General features: G+C 44.3%; 1 protein-coding gene across 2 annotated transcripts; it reads right to left on the bottom strand.

The window, feature by feature from the left end:
* Positions 1–330: 330 nt before the first annotated feature.
* LOC144153963 (cytochrome P450 4c3-like) lies at positions 331–22,424 on the bottom strand. 2 transcript variants are annotated; one of them, XM_077685760.1, is made up of 11 exons: positions 22,130–22,424; positions 19,248–19,360; positions 17,632–17,714; positions 14,563–14,759; positions 14,317–14,386; positions 9,897–10,023; positions 7,809–8,003; positions 6,112–6,285; positions 4,712–4,778; positions 2,731–2,910; positions 331–525 (listed from the first exon to the last, which is right to left on the bottom strand). In XM_077685760.1, the coding sequence occupies exons 1-11, from the start codon at positions 22,398–22,400 to the stop codon at positions 368–370; spliced, it is 1,635 nt and encodes a 544-aa protein (XP_077541886.1). In that variant the 5' UTR covers positions 22,401–22,424; the 3' UTR covers positions 331–367. The 2 variants fall into 2 exon arrangements, with proteins under 2 accessions (XP_077541886.1, XP_077541887.1); XM_077685761.1 differs by lacking the exon at positions 4,712–4,778.
* Positions 22,425–22,763: the final 339 nt, after the last annotated feature.

Genomic DNA, 22,763 nt, shown 5'->3' on the forward strand with positions numbered 1-22,763 from the left:
TTTCGTGCACTCCGTGAACTGCGCCCAGCTTCGCAGGTCATTCTTCTTCGCAAAGGGGAGGAGCATGAAATGTTTTTATCCACTGTTTACAACGTCAGTGATTTTCTTGAGCGGACAATAAAAACAATGCTTTTTGCAGAATGCAGCACTTAAGGCTTCTGTTTTACTAACTGCTGCCAAAACATAGAAAGCATAAAGAGCATAGCATGTAAACAGGCTACTGAAACAGCCCTAGCATCATCCAATTAATACGTCTAGGCCAGTAATATCTACCTTGAATTTCAATTAGCTTACTGCACTTTACGCAAAGAGCACTCGTACAGAACCAAAAACAGAGGACCCCAATTTTATTTTTTGCTGTGGTTGATCATCGGGGCATGAACTGGATCCTGAGGCCGCTGCGTGGTCTGAGCACAAGCTCGGCCGCGAGAGCCACTTGGTCCCGCTGGTCGAGAGACTTGATGCTGAAGCGGCGCAGTATGTTAGCAATCACTATCTTCTCCTCGGCGAGTGCGAATCTCTGGCCTGTAGTGCCAAAAAGAAACCAAAGTAAACAGAAGATTATGCACACCAAGGTTACATGCCTACCAATGCCGTAGCATAAAAACGTTTTTAGGGCAAATTGAGAGGCAATTTTAATTGTTTCATTTTTTAGAAACCTGTAGGAAATTGTATATATATTTACAATTATAATTTACAATCACATTAGGTAGCAAGGGATCGCTTACTTTAAGGAACAACGGCACGGTTATGTTGTGCTGTCTGTGTTGGGAGACCCATTTTAATGTTGCTTTTTATGCCTAAACATTAAAAAAGCTGCGCCGAATTGCGGTTATTTTTCCATGAACACTGTTTTCTAGCGACGAAGCTGTACAAAATTCCGCGCTAGAGGTAGTGACATTCAAATGATAATCATTTCTTCCGACGTTATGCATTTTGGTATATGTTTACAACGTGCTGACATTCAATAAGGTATTGCTGTGCAAATATTTTGAGTTTGCATAACATTACGCCTAAGCTCTCTTCCATACAATATCATGTCATCTTATGAAAACAATTAATTGTGACTAAATATGGCAGACAAGAACGCAATGACTTATTTTTTGATTTGCTGAATGATTTGACGCGCGTTTTAGTTTTAGCGATATAGAATAATCAGAATGAACTTTTGTTCACAGCTGGCAGCGACTCAAATGTTTTATGATGTCGTTACAGATTTTCAATACGAATTTGCAATATATACAACACCATACGGCAATTACAAAGCAATGACTGTAGCTATATTGGAGCGCTGCCCCTTGCGTTGCCACAAGTGAAGGCGGGCGCTATCTTACCTATAGGTGGGGCAGAGACAGCCTTTCTAAACGTCATACCACACTCAACGCATCGTATAGAGTCACCATTCTGCTCTTATCACGAGCAGGCAATGCGTGTCTGTGTGACTTCCTTCCGCAATTCCGCAAAAGCGTGTTTTGATTACAGATCGCACGTTCGCGCCTCTTTTTTGCGCTGTCCGTTTGTGAAAAGGCTTACTTTCTTGAAAGATTAAAAAAAATAGAGCGCAACCTAGACAACGACATAAAGAAAGATGACGGGACAAGCGTTCGACTAGCGCCCGTCGTCTTTCTGTACTGTCGTTGTCTAAGTCGCGCTCTATTTTTTCAATCATAATACATGAACTTGCCCAACAGATCTGTTTAATGAAGCTTACTTTTTTATTTGCTTATTTTTGCAATCAACCAATAAGATATGCATACTAAAGCACCGATTTAAATACCTGCATTTTTTTGTCTTTGATTCATAGTTTTTTTTCAAGCAGGTGCACCAAACCACAGAATTTTGATTTTGACGGACGTACGTACATGTGTGTGTTATATTACGTGCCTGTAAATATGAATATCAAATTAGATCAGCGTGACGTTGCTCGTCCTGCTACATTTGACAATTAAATTGTAACGGAACCGCGAAGCTGTGTTTTAAAGGAAAAATATGATCCGGCTTTTTGCGACTGTAATCGTACTGTTTAGCGGTAAAATAAAACGCAATTGTTGCTAAAATGTTTCTTTTGCTGACGCTTTGTATGCCACCTCTTAAGTGAGTCAGCTGCTGCTTGGAAAAGGAGTATTCTAAAAGCAGTCGAATAATAATCTGGGTTTTCACCGTAGTCATGGTTGTGATAAAATGAAAAAGACTCTAGGCTATTTTATACGGCTGGAGGGAAACAGTACCCTTCCAAACTTCCGGAACGAATGGATCTACTGTAGTGTTCTCCAGCACAACCTGGACCATTCTGCGCTTTCCTAGGAAATTTGTCGGGGTAATATTCGGTAGCAAAACAACTCCGCTAAATCATTTCCAACTGCTCCTCATGTAAAAAAAATTATAATTTTGCCCGAAATACCATGCAATCCTTTCAGCATGCAATTGAGAAGGTTTACGTGACTGCCAATGTTTTGCAACTTCTTTTACTTTAAAGCTGACTATATTACGGGTTGACAGCTTTCGTTCTATTTAAATAAAAAAGGTTATTTGTCTTTCCCTGCATGTGGAATTTCACCTGGTCTTATTTAACTTGTGCTCGTTAAATGTTTAGTTGCCAATTGTTGGATAAGCACCCAAAAACCATACAAATATTACGGAAGTTTGTTGCACGGGTACTTTCCCGGCATGCATGATGATAGCGGAAACTGGAATATGTATGGCAGTGTAAAGAAAGGAAGCAGAGCTTACCAAGGCAGTTTCGGGGTCCAGCCGAAAAAGGGACGTATGCGTAGGGATGCCGTCCCTTTGAATTCTCTGGCAGGAACCGCTCGGGGTGAAATTCCTCAGGTTTTGGAAACACCTTCGGGTCACGATGGAGGAAGTACGTGGCAATCTGAACCACCGAATTCTTTGGAAGAGTGACTCCACCTTGAAGCATCCAACAAATTTTAACAAGAGTGTTATTGATTTGGCACAGTTCGCTTAACGTAATTAAATTGCTGCATATTTGCATGAAGTCCACGAAACTACAATCACTGCCCGAATATTTAAACGGAAGTGACAATTCATTTGCTTTTTGATAGTAATGTGTGTTCACTTTTCTTCGGTTTTTATGAATTTTCACAGTACTTTTCAACCATGAAAAGAAAATATTTAGGGTAACAATAGATGTCTGTTTAGAGAGAAACTCGTGCGGTTGTTTTTACGTTATATTGACTCCAGCAATTGTCAAAATAATTCCGAAGAGCGTTCCGGGCATCTCTCTCTGCCCAACTACCCTACTGACGACCGAACACATTCTACGACGAGGAAAACATCATCAGTACACTCTTTTTTGTTTCGTGATCACACTAAAAACCACCCAGAATAAATGGCAACTTTTCATTTTGTGGTATAAAAACTTCGTATGTACACCACAAGTAAAAATACATTTCTGAGAACAGTTTCATCATGCACCGATTCATGAAGGTGCCAGAGCGAATTCGTTCATAATATTTTCTCTTTATTTCTTTTGCCCTTACCAAAATCAATGATTATCATGCTGCTCAGTATAAAATCTACAGTGCCGAGCACCACAGAGAACAGAACAATATGATGAGATCTATGTAGCCCACGATGTACTTAATGCAAAAACATTGTCCCGTTTCTTAACCGATCGGCGGAATAGCGGGCGCGGCTTTAGTGCACTGGACCACTGGCACCTGCGGCGCGGTTGTGTGGCCCAGTAGCGCAAGTGCAAAGCTTAAAACGACATCTGGCTTAAACACATTTCCACGCAAATTTTTATTTTCTTCTTTGCGTTATTTTATTTTCTCCGTCGCTTTCTCTGAGAGCCTGGGCTCGTTAGCATTCTCAGACCGATTGGTTGGGTTAACATGAGGCGGGTGCAACATTTAGCCTTGTGACGGGCCACGTACCATTCGACAACTAAGTATTTGTGCGTAAACGTGCGATACCGGTTGACGTTGCTAGAGCGCAAAGTGCAACGTCAGGAGGAAATTCACCCCTTAACAGACCCGCATTCGCTTCGTTATAGAACAAGGACATTTATGCAAAGCCGGCTTTGTTACCGCCGAATTGCTGAAACTGTGATTAAGCACTGAAATTGAAGATGTAAGCCTCTGTACCACGCTGCTGACACTTTTCGAGATACTAGAAGGCCGCCACGAATTACGTACGTTCACTTTTAGTCAGTTTGGGTCATCAAGCTGACAGAGTTTAGGGAGCGTGCCCACACCATAATTCTCATGCCCATAGTTAGATACCCATTCAGACCGAAGGTTTCTCAATGGTATTGGCAACTCATTTACATAGTTTTTATTCCCTTTCCGCAGCCAGCCACCTTACCTGACACCTCCCTTTCACAACGATATCTTGCGCCGAAATTTTTCATGAATGAAACTTAAGCGCAAACAGACACAGGGACGAGAAAGGGAAACGACACCAGCGCTGGTGTCGTTTCCCTCTCTCGTCCCTCTGTCTGTTTGCGCTTAAGTTTCACTCATGGATGTTCACCAACTAGCTCGTCTCTCCATTTTGCTTCCGAAATTTTTGCCTATCGAGTGAACTGATGCTTTCGCAATAAAATAAAATAGCCGAATAAACGTGCATACTTAAGGACTCAGCACTGCAAACAGTGAAGGATTGTAGGTTGCTAGGAGCTGCCGATATATCAGCATATATGTGTGGATGATACCAGGCGAAAAATAAAACATTTCGAACTACTGACCTACGGTAAATGGCTCTGTGCAGTTCCTCGAGACGAAAGGCACCGAAGGGTATATGCGTTGACTCTCCTAAATAGAGGAAAGAAAGAGGTAGGTATCAGTGCATTAGTTATGGTGCTGATAGGGCGCACGGGTGGGACAGCTAATGCAAAAGATACTTCCGAAGTGAGACCTTAAATTTCTTACTCCAAGAGATTGAATACCAAGTCAGTCAGGACAATACGATGAACTTAGCGAGCCGTTCAGAATCTCCTGAAGCTGCGGTGATATATTAAGCCCGTATTTTATTTGCAGCTGGATGATACTCGTACAAGTGATCCCCTCACTGTGAACGGCGCATTACTTCCTACGCAATCAGCATTCCAAAGTCTTCTGGTTGTAGTTGGGTACAGTGTGTCAACGCAAGACATCCCTGTGCGGCTTTCCTCCCAACTAAACTCAGAGGTGACTGAAGACATGGCATAGTAACCGTCCGACTGTGATCGCTATGTTACTCTATTATCATTACCAGGCAACAGCCTCATCCACCACAGCAAAGGGTTGAGCAACATGATCTGTCGCAGTAGTTGATTTTCTATTGGTGAAAATATTGCCGCACCACTTCTACTAACGGCTAACGGCTGAAAATGGAGTACATTTTAGTCATGCCAATATGCTAGACCCGACAGCCACTGAAGCTTTTCTCAAAGGAATTCGTAAAATATAAAACTGGACGAGCTTGGCGCTGGCCTTGTGCTCTTCAACAAAGACCGAGCATAGAATCGCACTGAACATAGGTAGTGTGCATGGCAACACGACGGATGTGATTGACCTTTCCATCTCGATATGACCCTGTGTGGGTACCATAATAGTTATTCGGCAAATTCAGCCATGCAAAATTATGTTCTCAGGGTCCCTTGCATGATGGGAAGTTGTGTGCAAGTTGTCGCACCTACCTACTTCCTGGGGTCATTTAGGTTTTCGTGGGCAAAATAACTAACTTACATTCTAATCGATACTTTGAAAATTGAAAGCCCTAGAAAAGTTTTTTATACTGAGCACAACTATCTCTAACGCTTGAGGGTGGTAGCCAGGCCCACCCTGACAACACGATGCACCAGATACTGAATTATGTTATTCCCTTTCTTATACGAAAGTAATATATGTATATATATATATATATATATATATATATATATATATATATATATATATATATATATATATATATATATATATATATATATATATATATACAGAGAGAGACATAGACAGATATTCTTCGCGCTAGCCCTATAGCCCTATGCTTTACTTTTAAAATCTCCTAATTGAGGCTGCTAAGCGTCACTGGATTCCATTCGTATATGAAAGGGAAACAAAAACAATAACTCACTATCCGGTGCCCCTCTCTCGGTTCATTTACCTTGAGTGCGCACTCCAGGTATTTCATCTGCTTCAGGTCTTCGGGGGTAACATAACGATCTCTGTCCTCTCCGAAGATGAGGTCCAGCTCATCGTGAATGAGCTGCTGCTTTTCAGGGTAGTGGCCGATGAGAAAGAGCGCCCAGCTGATACCAGTGGCTGTCGTGTCGTGGCCCTGGTAAAAGAAAGATGACCGGGTGGTCAGCGGTTCTCACCCATGAGTGTGCTAGAACACCTCATGGCTTGCAAATGTTATGGGGGACATTCTGCATCTCAGGATTTTTGTATTTTATTACACAATTTCATAGAAACATATCTCTGGTAGTTATTAGTACAAAAGGAGGCTCAAAGTAAAATTGTAAGGGAACCTGCTGTTAAAAAGTGCGAACATATAATAGAAAACAATTGAAGCAGTCAAAAGCATAGGTAGAAAGTTTAAGCACGTCAAACATTAAAGCCCGTTAAGTATCCGCAGGAGGCCAAACTTATTCCGGAGCCCTTCACTACGGCGCGCCTCATCGCCTGCGTTGCGTCGGTGCGTTAAACCCTACAGTACATCAAATCAATCAATCAATCAATCAGTTTAAGCAGTCAAAGTTTTCCTCGGTCTTACAGAATCATATGTTGGAAGAATTATGTTGATCGTTTCATAATGCCAAACAATCTTCACTAGCAGCTAAGGGCGCCAGCATACTTATTCAATGCCCGCGTTTTGTGTATGTATATTTTTGCTGTGGGGTCCTTGTTGCCAAGCCATTTACTCTTGCATCTAAAGGTCACCAAAACACCGATAAACTCCCTTTTCTGTGCTTGGCTTCATTGCATAGCTGGCCTGTTGTGCAAGAAGCCCACGTTAAAACATGGGCTATGCGGAACATTTAAACATCAGTAAAAGTGATATAACGCCGCCATGTTTTTTTTTAATTTTCAGGAAGGTTTAGCAAAAAGGAGAAATTGATGGGCAAAAGGGGTGGGACAGTTTTTGGGCAGGGCTTCGCGGACAGCTGAAATGCCCTCTCGGACGTCGTGGGGACCCCTATTTGAGGACCATAGTAGGTAATGCCTTATATGGCAGGTTATCTAGAAAATAGTTGACAGGGGGGATGTGTCCGAATATCAGCGATATTCAAGATTAGGTAACCGCTAGAAAATCTCCCACAAACATTCAGGATTACCTCGTTTTGACTCTACTCGGTCAAGAGCTCTTGCGTACAAGAAAACAAATTTCTGATGTGAAACGCATTGTAACATATGTGTGGCAACTGACCAGAAAAAGTAGCCAGAATTCCCAATCTTCCAGCTCAAAGACACACACTGCAATGAGTATCGAAGAAAAGGGGGTTTTAGTAGGACAGATGTGCAAAACTAGCAATCTGAACAAATGAGGGCGGTGTTGTGTGTCTGCGCCGCCAGGCAAAATGCACAACCTAAACCGTGCCAGTACTGGTCAGTGATGAACGATAAATAACGTATCTAAGCTTTTCCGCTTTTTGTCTTCAAAAGCGCAGTCCTGAAAGCTAGAAAAAGGCAAAACATTCCATTAAATGAAACATCGCTGAAATGCTTAAAAAGTACGGGTTTACCCGTCGCGTTCTTCGACAACACATCCATGCCACCACAGCTTTGATGGAGTGCGCTACCCTGCCAGACTGCTCCGCCTGCTCTGCCACTCAAATGTGTTCGCCGGCCCCAACGTACCGCGAACATGAAAGTGTCGACCTCTTCACGGATGCCATCTTCGGTGATGTTCCCTTTGAAGTGCTCCAGGAGCAAGATGTCCATGAAAGGACGCGGCGTCTTGCGGCCTACACTAGTAGCCGACGCATTTTCTTCGAGAGTCACCAGGCCATTGTCAATGTCTTTGCGCAGTTTTTGCTTGCGCTCAGCGATCACCTGCGTCGGATGAAAATTGCAACAGAAAAGCGAAATTTTATAGGTCATCATAATCCAAGCCGATATGCATAAAATGCGGAATCGGCACATTTTATTTACCAATATTTTACTCGAATGTCACAGACAGGCACTTAGTCGGCCAATTAGAGTCCATGATTACGGCGAGCAGCCAAAAATAGAGGCGCAGTACTTCACCACGTGGGCACTTTATTGAGCCTATGACTTACACCTTTAGCAAAGGATACATAAGGGGGGGGGGGGCGGAGGTTGGGAAAGACTGATTGTAGCTAACAAGGCGAACCGACTCGCCATCTCGCTGCTTAGGAAAAGTTGCCTAATTTCAACTTCTTTAATGTTTATTTTAATAGAAAAGCGCGCCTTGCGGAAATTTCGCTGACTATCTACATTTAAACATTCTTGTATTACAGCGCATTACAAACAGGACACAGGGAAGGACGCAGACACAGCGCTGTGTCTGCGCTGTGTCTGCGCTGTGTCAGCGCTGTGTCTGCGTCCTTCCCTGTGTCCTGTTTGTAGTGCGCTGTAATACAAGAATGCCGAAATACCAACTCGCCCATCAGTCCACGCTCGTCATCTACGTTTAAGTTTCAGCTAATGCCGTAGCAACATACGCACATCGGTGTTTGTGTGAAGCTACTCTGCCTTCTACGATGAAAGGCACACTTAAATCCTGTCAAAAATAGGACCGTAACATGACGAGAAAGCTTGTTCAGAGTTAACAACGCTACATTGACTGCAGTAATGTGTAGCGTGGGACTTGGCGCCCTTATTACACGGATTCCCTGCCAGCTTTGTAGTCGTGGGAGCTTGACAACATTCCACGCTTACAGCACTGATTTTATGGCGTGTTCGGAACTAAAGCGGTAGTTACAAATCAAGTGATGCGTTTATCTTCTAAATAGCGGAAATTGGAGTACTAACGATACTTATTTTTCTACGTTTATAGCATAAAATGCGTTAAAATAAAAAACACATATCTGGTGCAATAAACCGCCTTTGCCGAACTCACTGCAAAATATTTTGAATAAGGTACCCCAATAAAGACAAAGATGCCGTGAACTGAGGAAATGTAATGCCGGGCAAGAGATGAAGCCACAAATGCACGCGTCTTTCAGTGCCATGCCAGACGTAGACGTGACGATATTACACTCCTTAGGGCCTTCTTAGAAAGGGCCGCGCGTCTGATCTTAACACGCTCACAAGACTTGCCAAAGCTTCCAGGGGCGCGGTGACGACATCAGTATAAAGGAATAGCACTTGAAGCATCTCCATTCCACCTAAAAGCTGTCGAAGTGCGGAGCACTGATTCGAAACAATCCGGGTCTGCCTGTCATGGAGAACGTTCAGTGGAAAGTTGGGACCGAAATCTGAAGTGCAACTGCCCGGTCTCCGACGAAGGGAGAGGCCCGCCATCTCTGCTGTTTCACCAGCCTTACACAACTAGCGCAAGCAGCGCAATTTTTGTTTGCAACGCGTGCAAACAAATGCATGCAAAGTAAATGCATGCATGCAAAAATGCATGCAAAGTAAAAACTATTTTGCATTGCTGTTTCAGAGCCCTGCTTAAGTAGTAAAACATGACGCATTCAATAATTGAGGACCCCTTCACTCTTACCGATACAATAATTGAAAAAGCTCTGACACTCGCTCAGTAGCAAGCGCTTCAGAAATGAGCTTGGATGCGCTTTCTTCTTTGTGCTATGGGTTTAACAGCCACTGCGTTATCATATATACCGTGGCCCAGGGCGGTATTTATAAGTATGACGACATCATGCCTTCTGTCAGGCGTTTTTTCACCGTTGTAGTACATACCATCCGCATAATCAAGCCCGTGGTTCACCGTCTATATAAAAAAAAACGCGGTGTACAAACCTTTCGAGTGAAAGCGTGCAGAGTTTTGAGGCACTTGTCATACTCCCGGCCCATCGGAGTGAGTTGGAATATCAGATTCCATTGCAGGAGAGGCCTGAATGCTCGCTCCAGAAAGAGCTCGGCCAACCTGGAGACATGTAGGCAGTGTTTTAGCATAATATTACCATTGACAACGACATGAAATAACTTGCTTATAGTTCGGAGGTGTATATGTGCGCGAGCTTTACATCGTTTTCGAAGTGCGGTGTGTTACGAGTGAGCAACTGGGAAAGTTTAGCATAACAAAATGTCATTGTTTTGCTAACTTTTTCAAACGTACTTTTAGAGCATCTTTGCGAAAACGCTCCAGTATCTTCTGTAAGTTCTACTTCTTGATTCCTTAGAAACTGCATTTTCAGTTCTCACTAACAGCCGAAAACTCGTTAAAGAATTCCTAAATGTATTTCAGTAGGAGCAGATATTGTACACGTACGAACGTTTTGCGGGAAGGCAAGCTCCTATGTGTGTTGTTCCTTGCGTGTTTTGGTGACAGCGTATTGCGAGCGCGCAATGAATGCTAGTGTGACAATTGCTCGCCAAGCTGTCAAGCACGGAACATCCGCAAATGAACCCGGTGGCGCAAAGAAACAGCTCACGTGAAAGCATGCAATGGGGCTTCGCACTGTGGAACACTCCACATTGACTGTGCGGGGCGGCCAGAATGGGAGCGGTGATTGATGATGAGTCACAACCACGACACCAGGAACTCTGACGTAACAAAACTGGTGAAGTGGAGAAACATGGTAGAACTGCATCTTTTGTGTATTGAAATTTTTGTTTTGAAATTTGACGGGCGTTTGGCGTAAGCGATGTTTCTGTATTACGAATATAAAATTGCTGTGAGCAGAAGAGAATGCCTTCCTCACTCGCAGGAAGTGGGCACTAAGACAGCATAGGAGCGTGCACACGACATATTGTATGTGAATAGCCTGGCTTTCGCAATGCTGCCGTTCAACTCCATTGTGCGCACGCTTCTCAAATCTACCGAGTCCGCTTCAAGGCACCTCCGACGCTTGCGGATGACGGTCAGTAATTATGCTAGCCATTTCGTTCACGCAAAGTACAAGCAAAGTGAAACGTAAAATTTATTTCATAGGGCCACGCATTAGGTCCAATTTCCCCCGTACCCTTCGCCTAACTATCGTCAGCCGACAGCTCAAACACATCGTACCCCGAAGGATTGCGCCTAGAGCAGGCTATCGTGTCTCTTTGGGAGAGGTATAGAGATGGCTGCACAATAGAGACTATAAGAAGACAGTGAAAATAAAGAACTCCTGCGTGAACAGTTCAGCCTGACCTTTTTCCTCAGCCAGTTGGTGCATTTTATGGCTCATTTTTTTTCCAACTCAAGTCTGCATTTCACCCTAAGTAAGGCTTACAAACTTAGTAATCCAAATGCTGGGCAGCTAAACCCTCAAGGAAACGTTTTGCCATTGCTTTCGGTGTATGTCTGATTGGTGGGTAAGCTTCAAACGATAATCGGCACTACAACATCATGCCATCACTACAAAATCATGCCATCTTTACCTATGGAGCAGCTAAAAACTTCGGTTAGAGTTCACCATCATCATCACCATCATCATCAACCTGTCTACGCCCACTGAAGGGCAAAGGCTTCTAACCTAGATCTCCAAGTATCCCGGTCCTGTGCTAACTTCGACCAATTTACCCCCGCAAACTTCATCTCATCTACCCATCAAACTTTCTGCCACCCCCGACTTACGCTTGCCTTCTCGAGGGATCCACTATATTACCCTTAATGACCAACGATTATCTTACCTTCGCGTTACATGCCCTACCCACACACCCAATTCTTCTTAATTTCTACTAAGATATCCGTAGCAAGCGCTTGTTCTCTGACTGACTCCGCTCTCTTCTTGTCCCTTAATGTTACACCTATCATGTTCTGTTCCATTGCTAGCTGAGTCGTTCTCCATTTAATTTGAACCCTTTTAGTGAGCCTGCAAGTTTATGCCCGGTAGGTGAGTACTGGTAAGATGCATCTGTCACGCACTTTCTCCTCCGTGGACCATGGTAGGCTGTTATTCATTATCGGAGAATGCCTGCAGAATGTCCTCTACTCTATTCTTATCCTTGTAATTATCTCTGCCTCGTGGTTGGAATTCGGGGTCACTATTTTGCCTAAGCAGATATATTCGCTTACCACTTCCGCTGCCTCGCCACCTATATTACACCGCTGTGCTCTCCCGAGGCTATTGAGCATTACTTAGATGTCTGCTTATTATTTTCCAGGCCCACGATTCTACTCTGCTTGTCCAGTGCAGTAATCATGCTTTGCAATTCGTTCCCCGAGGTACTTAGCAAGGCAATATAACTACCAAATCGGATGTTCCTGAGGTATTCGCTACTAAACCTTACTCCCACCTGTTCCCAATTCAATGTCCTGAATACCTCTTGTAAACATACTGGGAATAAAATTGTAGAGATTGTGTCTCCTTGCCTGACGCGCTTCCTTATAGGTATTTTACTGCTCTACTTACAAACTACGATGGTAGCTGCGGACCCATTGTAGATATCCTCTAGTATTCTTACCTAATGCTCGTCTACACCCTGATTTCACATTGCCTGAACGACTGCTGGTGTTTCTACCGAGTCCAGTGCTTTCTCATAATCTTTCAGGGCTATATATAGGGGTTGATTATACCCCTCTCGAATTTCTTTATCACCTGAATGGTTGTGTGAAGGCGGTCTATTGTTGAATGGCCTTTATGAAACCCTGCTTGTTTATTAGATTGACGGAAATCAAAGGTTGCAGAAATTCTGTTAGTGATTACCTTGATAAGTACCTTGTGGACGACTGACAGTAAGCTGATTGGCCTGTAATTTTTCAAGTCCTTCATGTCACCTTTCTTGTAGATTAGGATGATGTTCGCGTTCTTCCAAGATTACGGTACACTCGCGGCCATTAGGCATTGTGTGTACAAGTTTGCCGCTTATTTCTGTACAATTGGCCCGCCATCCTTCAATAGGTCGGTTGTTATCTGATCTCCACCAGGTGCTTTCTCCTTCAATTTCTTTCAATGCCTTCTTTACTTCTGTCGTTGCTGGTGGCATGTGTACCGACTGTGAACTGATTTCCTTTTTCGGTGTTATCCTTGATGCCGCGGCTACTGAATAGATGTCTATCGAACTCCTCGGCTACTATAACTATTTTATCCCTATTTATGGTGACTGATCCCTATTTATGATCCCTTTTTATGAGGTAGAACAGCCGCCTTGCGTGCAGAAGGACCGTGGTTCTAATCCCGTTGCTGCACAAATCCCACCGGATAAAAATTCCCGGTGTTGATGGAATTACCGAAGGAGGCCTGGGGTGCGTCCTAATCCCGACGATCATTGCCGATAACGCATTCCCTCACCCAAACGGGATTGGCCACCCTGGTGTGGTAATGGCCAGTACCTCCTATGAACACGCCAATTATCTCCAGCTACGAACACTTAAAAAAGGGGTCATTGACGATCTATTTGTGAGTTTACTGGTCATATAGCCCTTAACATAGCAGATAACTGTGGGAATGAACGAAAAAGACAGGATGAATAAATATCCACACGTACACTATTATAAATATTGTGCTGCTAGTTAGTGCACTGTGGTAAACAATACCTGCAAACGCCGCTACACGTATGCCGCGTAAGAGCAAGTCTCTGAAGTTTGCCATACTATGTCCGTACGACCAGGGTGCCCTTGCTTTCACGATGCGGTTTACTGGAGTGTTGTGTTCAAGCAACCATTCAATTTTCGGTTTCTAAGCTATATAGGTACTTTAGGTGACAAGAAGGCTGTAAATTTCTAAAAAGAACAAGCCTTGGTGAGCTTCCGGTTTCAGATCGCTACTTGGTGCAAAATGTTTCAAAAAGGTGTTTGAAAATTTTTTTTGTGGAAGAAACCATCCAGACCTTTTACGAGCGTTGACAGTAGAAGAGAATTGAGTCCCCATGATCTGTCAGCGATAAGGAACGTCACGTTATATTAAAAAAATTCACGAAAATCCGCGTAAACAAGTTAAGCTTGGTTTCTCCGACCTCACTCCCAATCCCAGCCAAACCTACGCACATTGGAAAGCTGTCTTCTCGGTCCAGGACTCAGGGGTTCGGCATGACCTGCTGACGAGGGAGCGGACGGCCAGCCGCACGTGAGGTATCCTGGACTAAGGGTGCATATCAAAGAGAGGGTGCCCCAACATCTGAACCTGACTAAAGATTAATAACTGGCTCATGCTTTTTTGGCTTTTAACAAACGTTCGTTTCTGGTTTCCGAACTTTACCTTAGTTGGGGTTAACTACTTAGTGGATGAATTGACTGGCTCTAAACCAAATGAGGTTTTTGAAGCAAAACTGTGTAGTTGTGAATGTTTTATACCTGTTGACTGCGCTCACGTAGGGGTTGTTTTCGTCGCTTTGTGCGTTAATGGTTGTTCCCATGATGGTTTCTGAAATAAAAAAAAAAACAAGTGTTTGAAAAAACACTTGTGACACATTTTCTATGAGTACACACTTACTATAAGTAAAGTCCTGGAAATTTACAACAGGCGTTCTTAAAAGACGGACTGGCGAGCACCTTCCTAGCACCACATTTATACCAAGTACGCCAGTCTTCAAAGCTTACCGCATGTGGTATCCAAGGTGCACATTGTGACGATAGGCAGGACGTCGAACTTCCGGTCGGCACGGGAGAGCTCTCCGAGCTTTTTGGCAAGGATGAATGACTGGGCGTTGATGGTGCTCATAAAGTCGTCAAGGATACGAAAGTGGAACGCCGGCGTAAAGAGACGTCGCCTCGTACGCCATTTCTCTCCAACGCTGAGAAGCAGACGAAAAAAGTCGAGAGAAAGGTGTGAGCTCAACCAGGAAGCTACAATGATAAATTTCCACACTGGTTGATGGAGGTGTGTAACGCGTCCAAGCAACGCCTGGGCTATGAGGTATGCCGTACTAAAGGGTTCCGAAAAAGTTCTGACCACCTGGGGTGGGTAAGAATCTTTTCAAAACACTTCGCTATTTTGTCTGAAAACTGTCTGACCCCCTTCAAACCCGGGCAGTTTCGCTTTTAACATGCATCAAAAAAGTTTTTACACAAAAAACTCGAACATTAATCAAAGTTCTTGGCCCACCACAGATGAATGTGTAGCTGCAAAGCTTGTTTTCTTTGACTGGCCATCGTTGTGTTATCTATGATTCTGGTTCATTAGCGGAAGAAATAGCTGATGTCTGATCCCTGACCTGACGAGTCGTGTGCACTCCCAAAAAATCGAGAATTTAGCTGAAGCCTTTCCGCAGAAACGTTGCTTTTGCGATCTGTGTTTTCACAGGAAATTTGTATCAGGGTGCCAAACTTCAGACCAGTCTCGCAATTTATTGTCGTATTTATAGTTGTAAACAAGCTATCTTCTTTAGACTATCAATAACTCTTGAAGCTTTTCATTTGGGCTAGCAACACGTGCCCCAGAAGCCGCTCAGAAATAGCGATCCTTAAATTTGTGCTTCCTGTGTAACATACTGCTTTTTTTGCGTTGTTTTCCTCCGCACCCTTTCTGCAATTGCAGTAAAATTTTATTTCAGCTAGTGGTGCACGGAATCCCCAATTTTGTCCTAAAAGTGTTCATGATGCCTTTTGGAATCCGAATGCCCAAATTTAGAGAAATTAAATACCTAGTTCCAAGCAGTGCATTATAGGCGGTGGCAAATAACGTAACAATTACCTTTCGGAGCCTAAGCTTTTGCTCAACTCTGACGCGCAAAGAATGTGAAGGGTAGGAATTGAATGTTTAATTAGCGTGCAAAAACAGGAATGAACATTTTCCGGCCATTATTTACCTTGATTGGAGGGTTATGGATTCACAGCTCGCCAACGCAGGTAAAGAGTGCCTAAAGTAATTGTCTTAACATTATGATCATCGTTATTATTATTATCACCAGCGGGTTTTTTTTTCGACCTGCACGCAAAACGTGTGGATGCGACTACCGTCACACTAATGGCGCAATTCTCGATCAACAGAAATCTTCCACAAGTGGTCTACAGCTGCGAGTCCGATCCCCACACCGGGCAATGCTCTGTTTCTAGAACCGCTCCACTTTAACAGTGTCTAGCTGAGACTGAACCATGAAAGTGTGCGCCTACATCGAAAGAACAAATCGCACTCGTTGTCTTGAACTACCCCAGAACCCCACTCCTACGTATCCATCCTCCTCCCCGAATGGGTCTAGAACATCCCCTTCATTTTATTCCTCCTCCTCCCTCACTGCCAATAGCAACTAACTTCATTTCCCTCCTGCCAATAAGTTTTTCTTTAGCCCGTACGATGTTCCGGAAATAAACATGACGTGCCTTGTTTATATGAGGACTTTTTTAAGTGCAGATTGTCTTAGGCGCTTGCCTTGTCGTCGTAGCTCGCTTTCTGGACCCAACTAGAGCAACAGAAAATTCCGTTGTAGTGCTGTCGTCGCGGCGTACCCCAGAGGTTTCGAAAGCCAAGCGGTTTATGTAGTCATAAGCGTTCAAAACTCCTGAACCGCTGGCGCTTGTCCTACGTCTCCCCGTTGTTTAGCGCAAAGAAAACTGTAGGTACATTTGAGGTAAAATATACTTAATTAACCGGCAGCGCGCACGTTCATTTAGTTAGGAACGGTCGTTGGGTTAGTTTTTACGTAACCGAAAAAAAAAAACGGCTGCGCAAGAAGAAATTAACTAGTTTGAAATGACAAAGAAGGGCTCCAGCCGTACGAGAAACAAATGGCGCGTTCGAAATGACAGAGAAAGGCTCCATCCGCACAAGCAAAAAATTACGCGTTCTAAGTGACGCGAAACCGCTCCAGCATACAAAATTAAAGAAAGCACGAAAAGAACACAACTCACGCTGGCCCACTTTCAGGCAGGGGGAGCGCGAGCACTGCGAAGGCGGGAAATTCGAATTTCATGGAGGGATAACTGTGAGCGGATAACGGCGGTACAGCCCATTATGGCGAATCACTGCTGTGTACTTCCGACAGCTTTCGCATTGAGTGGAACGGCTTTAATTTTTTTTTTACAAATCACCAGATTTCGCATTGTTACTGTGACATTGTTTATTTGCGAGCGCTTCTACGGCGATTCCCAAACAAAGGGCATGCGAAACCATCCGATGACAATGGTTGGGGATAGAGAGGATATTGACCGTGATGGATCGCGCCACGTTGCGTACCTCTGGCCGATTGTCATTGCCATGCGCAGCATAAGCTTCGCCTGGTAACATAATCCCCTCTTCGCCCCCCTCCCCCCCCCCCCCCACCTTCTGGAAGAGTGCCTTCGTGGTGCTATTGAACGTGTAAATGATGAAGGCGTTAAAATTGTGGATGTAAACGTTAGATCTAGGTAAAAATGCATGAAAAAAAGTGCAGGCGCTATTCAAAACATTACAGCTATCACATGTTTTTCTATGGTTGTAAATGATAACATATCCAACTTTATGCCTAAGAGATCTACGCCAACACAGCTGAGCTGCCCTTGATTCTTGCACTTCACACGATCAAGGCCGCCGGACCTAAACTCCATCTGTACATTAGGTGAAGAATAATAACCGCACAGCCATGCTCAACTCCCTCAATTTTTTGAGAGTTAAGTTGATTTGTTGTAAACCAATAAGAGTGCGAAATAACCTTGAAACCGAAATAAAATTTTTCCCTCCTGGGTGCCGTACCTGTGAGCAAACCTGTTCCCAGCCAGCTGTGAAGTAATTCGTATCCTTGGCTTTTCGACAAGATCTTGTTGCTTGAAAGAACTTCCTGCAATACAAAACGAATCTTGAAAGGCACAAACAGGCTAGCAAGTATCATCATCATCATCCTCATCATCATTATCATCGATAGCCTTCTTGGGCCCGCTGCTGGGCGAAGGCCTCTCCCATTTACTTCCAACAGCTCCTGTCCTGCGCCGCTCGAGTCCAGTGTTGGCCATCGAATTCCCGTATATCATCCCTACAACGTGTTATTGGCCTTTGCCTCATTCTAGACCCCTCTCTGTTACCCTAATTGTCCACCGGTTGTCGGTTCGTCTCACCATATTGTCAGCCCAAGCCCATTTATTCTTCTTTACTTTAACTATGACAAGATCTACTAGGATTTGTTCCCTAATCCCCGAAGCTCGTTTCCCGTACCTAAATGTTACTCCTATCATTATTCGTTCCATCACCCGTTGGGTGGATCTAAATTGGCTTTCTATCTGTTTAGAAAGCCACCAAGTTTCAGCTCCGTATGTCATCACCGGCAGTATCACTAGTTGTATATTTTTCTTTTTAGTGAGAGAGGTAGCTAACATTTATTATTGGAGAATGCTTGCCGAGTTCTCCCCAGCCGATACCTATTCTACGCCGGATTTCTCTCGCGTGGTTGGGGTCAGCACTAACGATCTCTCCATGGTAATTATATTCTTGTACTTCTAGCTCTTCGTCTCGTAAGCTGAAGAGGCGCCTACTGCATGCTTATTCCTCATTACTTGGGATTTATTCATATTTATTTTTTGTCCCACGGCCATGCTTTTTGATTGCAGCTCCTCAAGCATTTTTGCAGGTGTTTGGCCGTCTCACTCACCAGTACTATGTCGTCTGCAAATCTCAAATTACTCAAGTATTCTCCGTGTACCCTTTTTCTTGTGTTGTCCAAATCAAGCTTTCTTAATACCCTTCCAGACTTGCTGTGAACAGTTTTGCGAAATAGTGTCTTCCGGTCTTACTCCCTTTCGGATGGGGAATTTATCGCTTTGCTTGTGAAGTGATATCCTGCTTGCAAATCCCTTACATATGTCATCTATACTCGGTGACAACTTAAGAGCGGCACCGGAAGTTGCTCCTGTGCCTTATCACCGTAGCCGGATGTTTCTCCGCGCGGCGCAGGTAGGGCTTTACTGAGAATATTTTGAACATGGCGTGAGGCGTTCCCGTGATTTTTTGTACTTAATATGCTTATAAACGACTCCAGTGACGACAAACTGCGTGAGACAAGGCAGACGATATCACGCATTCATAACAAACCCCTTTCAAAACGCGCGCGCACTGACGTCACGGGTCCGGCGCTTTGGCGGAGTGATACACTACATGAGGTGGTGCCGTTCTTGAGTTGTAACCGAGTATAGTAGACTTATGTTGACCTGCTACATTTCGTGGTGCTTTTAGCACGGCTGTGGCTGGTACTGGGTCAAGCGATTTGTAATTGTCTATAAATTCCATCTAAAGGAGTTTAGTGTAGTAAGTACAAAGTAACGCCATGCAGTGTTCTCCCTAAAAGACTCCGCGTGAAAATGCATTCCCCATGCAGACTTACTTCGACATATTCTGCCTTGTAGAGGACGAGCAAAGGCGTGAAGCCACCGAGGGTTAAGTGCCTGCCGAATCTCTGGAATATGGTATGGAAACCTTGCACTGCAGCGAACAGCACTGGAAGGGAAAGGGAGTCCGTGAGAGTTGGCGCATTAACGTTTTCCGCTGTCGTATTCTGAAACCGACACGGTGAGTACTGTGCGGCATGAGCTTGACTCGTTAAAACAATTCCTACTACAGCTTGGGCATTCAGGTAGATGTGCGACAATATGGTCGATTTTTAAGATAACACAGACAAAACTAAACCCCGTTCTGTCCAGCGTGAAATGCGCTGAAGCAGAGGAGCTGTGGTTCTCTTGTGTCCGCTCCAACGTCTAAGGGCACTCACCCGGGAACGGCAGCGCCGTCGCGGCGCAAATTCTACGGTTCGCGCCAAGAAATCGATAGTTAAACGCGCTCCTCTGAGACCATTGCGCACTCTATCGGTGGGTCTGGAAATCGGTTTCTGCGAGTCCACCGGCGCGTCTGGTAACCTGGCCCTTCCGATTGCATTTCACTATCCCAGCAATAACACCAGTGGTAGGTTAGTGTTCTGGCAAATCAAGCACGGGAAAAAGTTTGCTTTCGTACTGGCAGGCTCACGCCATGGTCACTTGTAAATCCTGGGTGAGCCATATTTGTCTGAACAAATTTAACCGTCCTAATGTTATTAGTTAATGCTGCTTCTTCTGCCATTCTCCGTGTCTGTATCTGGGTACTTCTCCTGACACTGCGTCAAATCCCGTGGATGGGAATAGAGAAAACTTCCCTCGGCATAACTCTGAACATAACACGCGACCTAGCCACCACCGCTGTTGGCTGTGCGTAATGAGCGCCTGGCTGTTGTTACGTTTCGTGGCCGTATACATACGAATATAAAACTAAGGTTTAAAAGATTGATGAAGAGTGCCCACGCGACTAAATCTGATGCCAAAATAACCTGTTCAAGAACCACTGCACCGGCTGATGGGGGATATAGAGTTCCTTATTGCTTTTGAGTAATGCTAGCCCCAATTGCTTCGATGCCAAGGCCAAATCCAAGCAATCAGGCCCGTCTGCTGCTGGGTTACTCTTGACGCCGGAGAAATCAACGAACCAGTTCATGTGGTGCTTTGAGGGGTGGGGGGGGTACCACTGGTGTGCTTTGTTCTTTTACATGATAAGTGCTTCTTTAAGCCTGTTGCAGGATTTCGACAAGTTATATTATCTATGAAGGTTAGCACTAAGGGCCAGGTTTTAACGCCACAGACATCCGGACAGTCGGCGACGTTTACCTCTGATTGAAGCATCGGGAAGTATATACCCTAAGCGCTATGTTTGTCACTACATGTGAGCTTTGACTTTCGCATAAAACTGAAAATCCTGCGGAAATAGTTTACTATAACGTCGCTCCGTATATGTGCCATGATGTGAGTGTGTAGCACTGACTTTATTAATGGAAAGGAGGAAGGAATGTTTTGGAAGGGAATGGAGAGCACAGTGGAGCAAAGAACAATTCGGAAACTAACGAGGACACGTAAAAAAGTGGTTGGTCACAAGAAAGTTCACTCAGGAATCGAATTTTCATCAGTATCCTTGCAGAGGAGCTGGAGTTCGATAAGAATTTACGGACAGGCTCACATGGCTTGTTTAAAGGAGAAGTCATGAGGAGATTGGGTTCATACTTACGTTTATAGATTTGCCTTAAATAGTTAACTGAAGGTCCAGAGTGCCTTCCGACGGTGCTCCTACTCACAAGTAAAGGCAGGCCGACCAAAGAGTGGTCGGCTCCAGTAATTTTGTTCCTTGACTTTAAGTACCCGTGAAAAAACATTTTCCCTCCAGAAGTATAATCAGGTAATTGTCTCGAACTGTTAAAAGTGCATTTGATAATTTACACATCCTGTGGTAATTTGCACACTTGTGTTGTTTTGAGAAAGATCTTACGCACTAACATTTGCGCAATCTGCTTAAGGAGCAATTTGTGTGTAACTTGCGCAAAGCTTTCTGGCTGTACTACTTTCATCGTAAGACGGGCTGCAGACGAAAGCATCTAAAAATTGGGCGCGTATCTGCTCCTTTCGTTGCAAATGTCTTCAAAAGACGGTAGTCTTTGTAGACATTTGCCATTGAAATGCCCCCCTTTGCTTTCTTGCTCACCTCTCATGGTGATCCTTTTCCATTGCGATCACCCCAAGGTAACTAAAGGTTTGCTCAAAGCGATTTCAATTTACCGCTTTCCACCGCTACAGGCCGGGTTCCTCGATGTCAGTGCTGCAGCACGGCGGTGACGCGCGTGAATCGAGGCGGCCGACTTCAAGGTTTATAGAACCGCGTTGCCGTGCTCCACGTGCATTCTAAGCAGAACGTGGAACCTAACCAGTGGAACCTTTCGTTTCTGTTGCCGCGTGATTTCTCATATGCCGCCAGGAGGGGCGCGGGCATCAGCAGGCGGAGGGTTTTTGCAGTAGATTTAGAATATCATTTGCTATCGAAAAACCAAGCATACATGATTTTGTAAATAAAAGAACATTGTAACATCCCTTGTATACTAATTTCCCGTCTTAAATTTTCGTAATGTCGTGTTCTTGTTCAGCAAAGTTGACAAGTATGAATATATAAACCGGGCTTAGACGTTTACATTTGATTGTTAGTATATACTATTGCGCAGTATCCACTTTACTTTGGCCAGGTGGCTGAATCGAGTCACAGACAGACAGACAGACAGACAGACAGACAGACAGACAGACAGACAGACAGACCGACAGAAAGACAGACAGACCGACAGAAAGACAGACAGACCAAAATTTCTTGGCTTAAGTATCCCGAGAAAGACTATCGTCTTTAAAACATACAGCATAGGCTCACTCGTGCTGAATGCGACCTGTGACGTGGGCGGAGCACAAGCCCTCAGGAGGGTCCACTGAAATTGGAATGGATAATGCTGCCGATAGTGTGGCAGCCCTTGCAGCTGCTGGCGCTTTCGAAGGTAGATAATCCGGGCCACCCATATGAGAGATCCGACCAGTAGTACACAACACGCTGCCGTGGTTAGGAACACCCTGGCTGCCCACGAGGCCATTTCCGACCAGTTGCCCGAAGCCGGCAGCTTTGGGCTTTCGTGCACCAATGTCTCCATGATTGGACCGCAAGAATTAACTTTCTGAAAAAAAGAAACAGCAGCAAAATGCAGTTACTCTGAGCCTCCATTGGACCTTCACTTTGTCTTTTTCATGATTATGCCCTCCTTTTGGAGCTGCCATACTGGCTGTACAGAACGATGCATCTTACGTCCGCTCTTACCAGGACACTGTGTTTGAAGGGTTAAAGATTAATCCAGGCGGAAGAATGTCACACTAAATTATATACCTTTACTTTTCATCTTCACAAAAATTCATCAAAAGCGTCGACCTTGTAAATTTACAAGAGAAAGACTTTTGGAGCGGTACAAGCCACGCAAAACTGTAAAGCGTGGTCATAGAATGCATTTTGATCTGTTATT

Source organism: Haemaphysalis longicornis, unplaced genomic scaffold (genome assembly GCF_048455015.1).
Source record: "Haemaphysalis longicornis isolate Haplotype H1 unplaced genomic scaffold, Haemaphysalis longicornis Haplotype H1 scaffold_9, whole genome shotgun sequence".
In the NCBI taxonomy this organism is placed as follows: Eukaryota; Metazoa; Arthropoda; class Arachnida; order Ixodida; family Ixodidae; genus Haemaphysalis; species Haemaphysalis longicornis.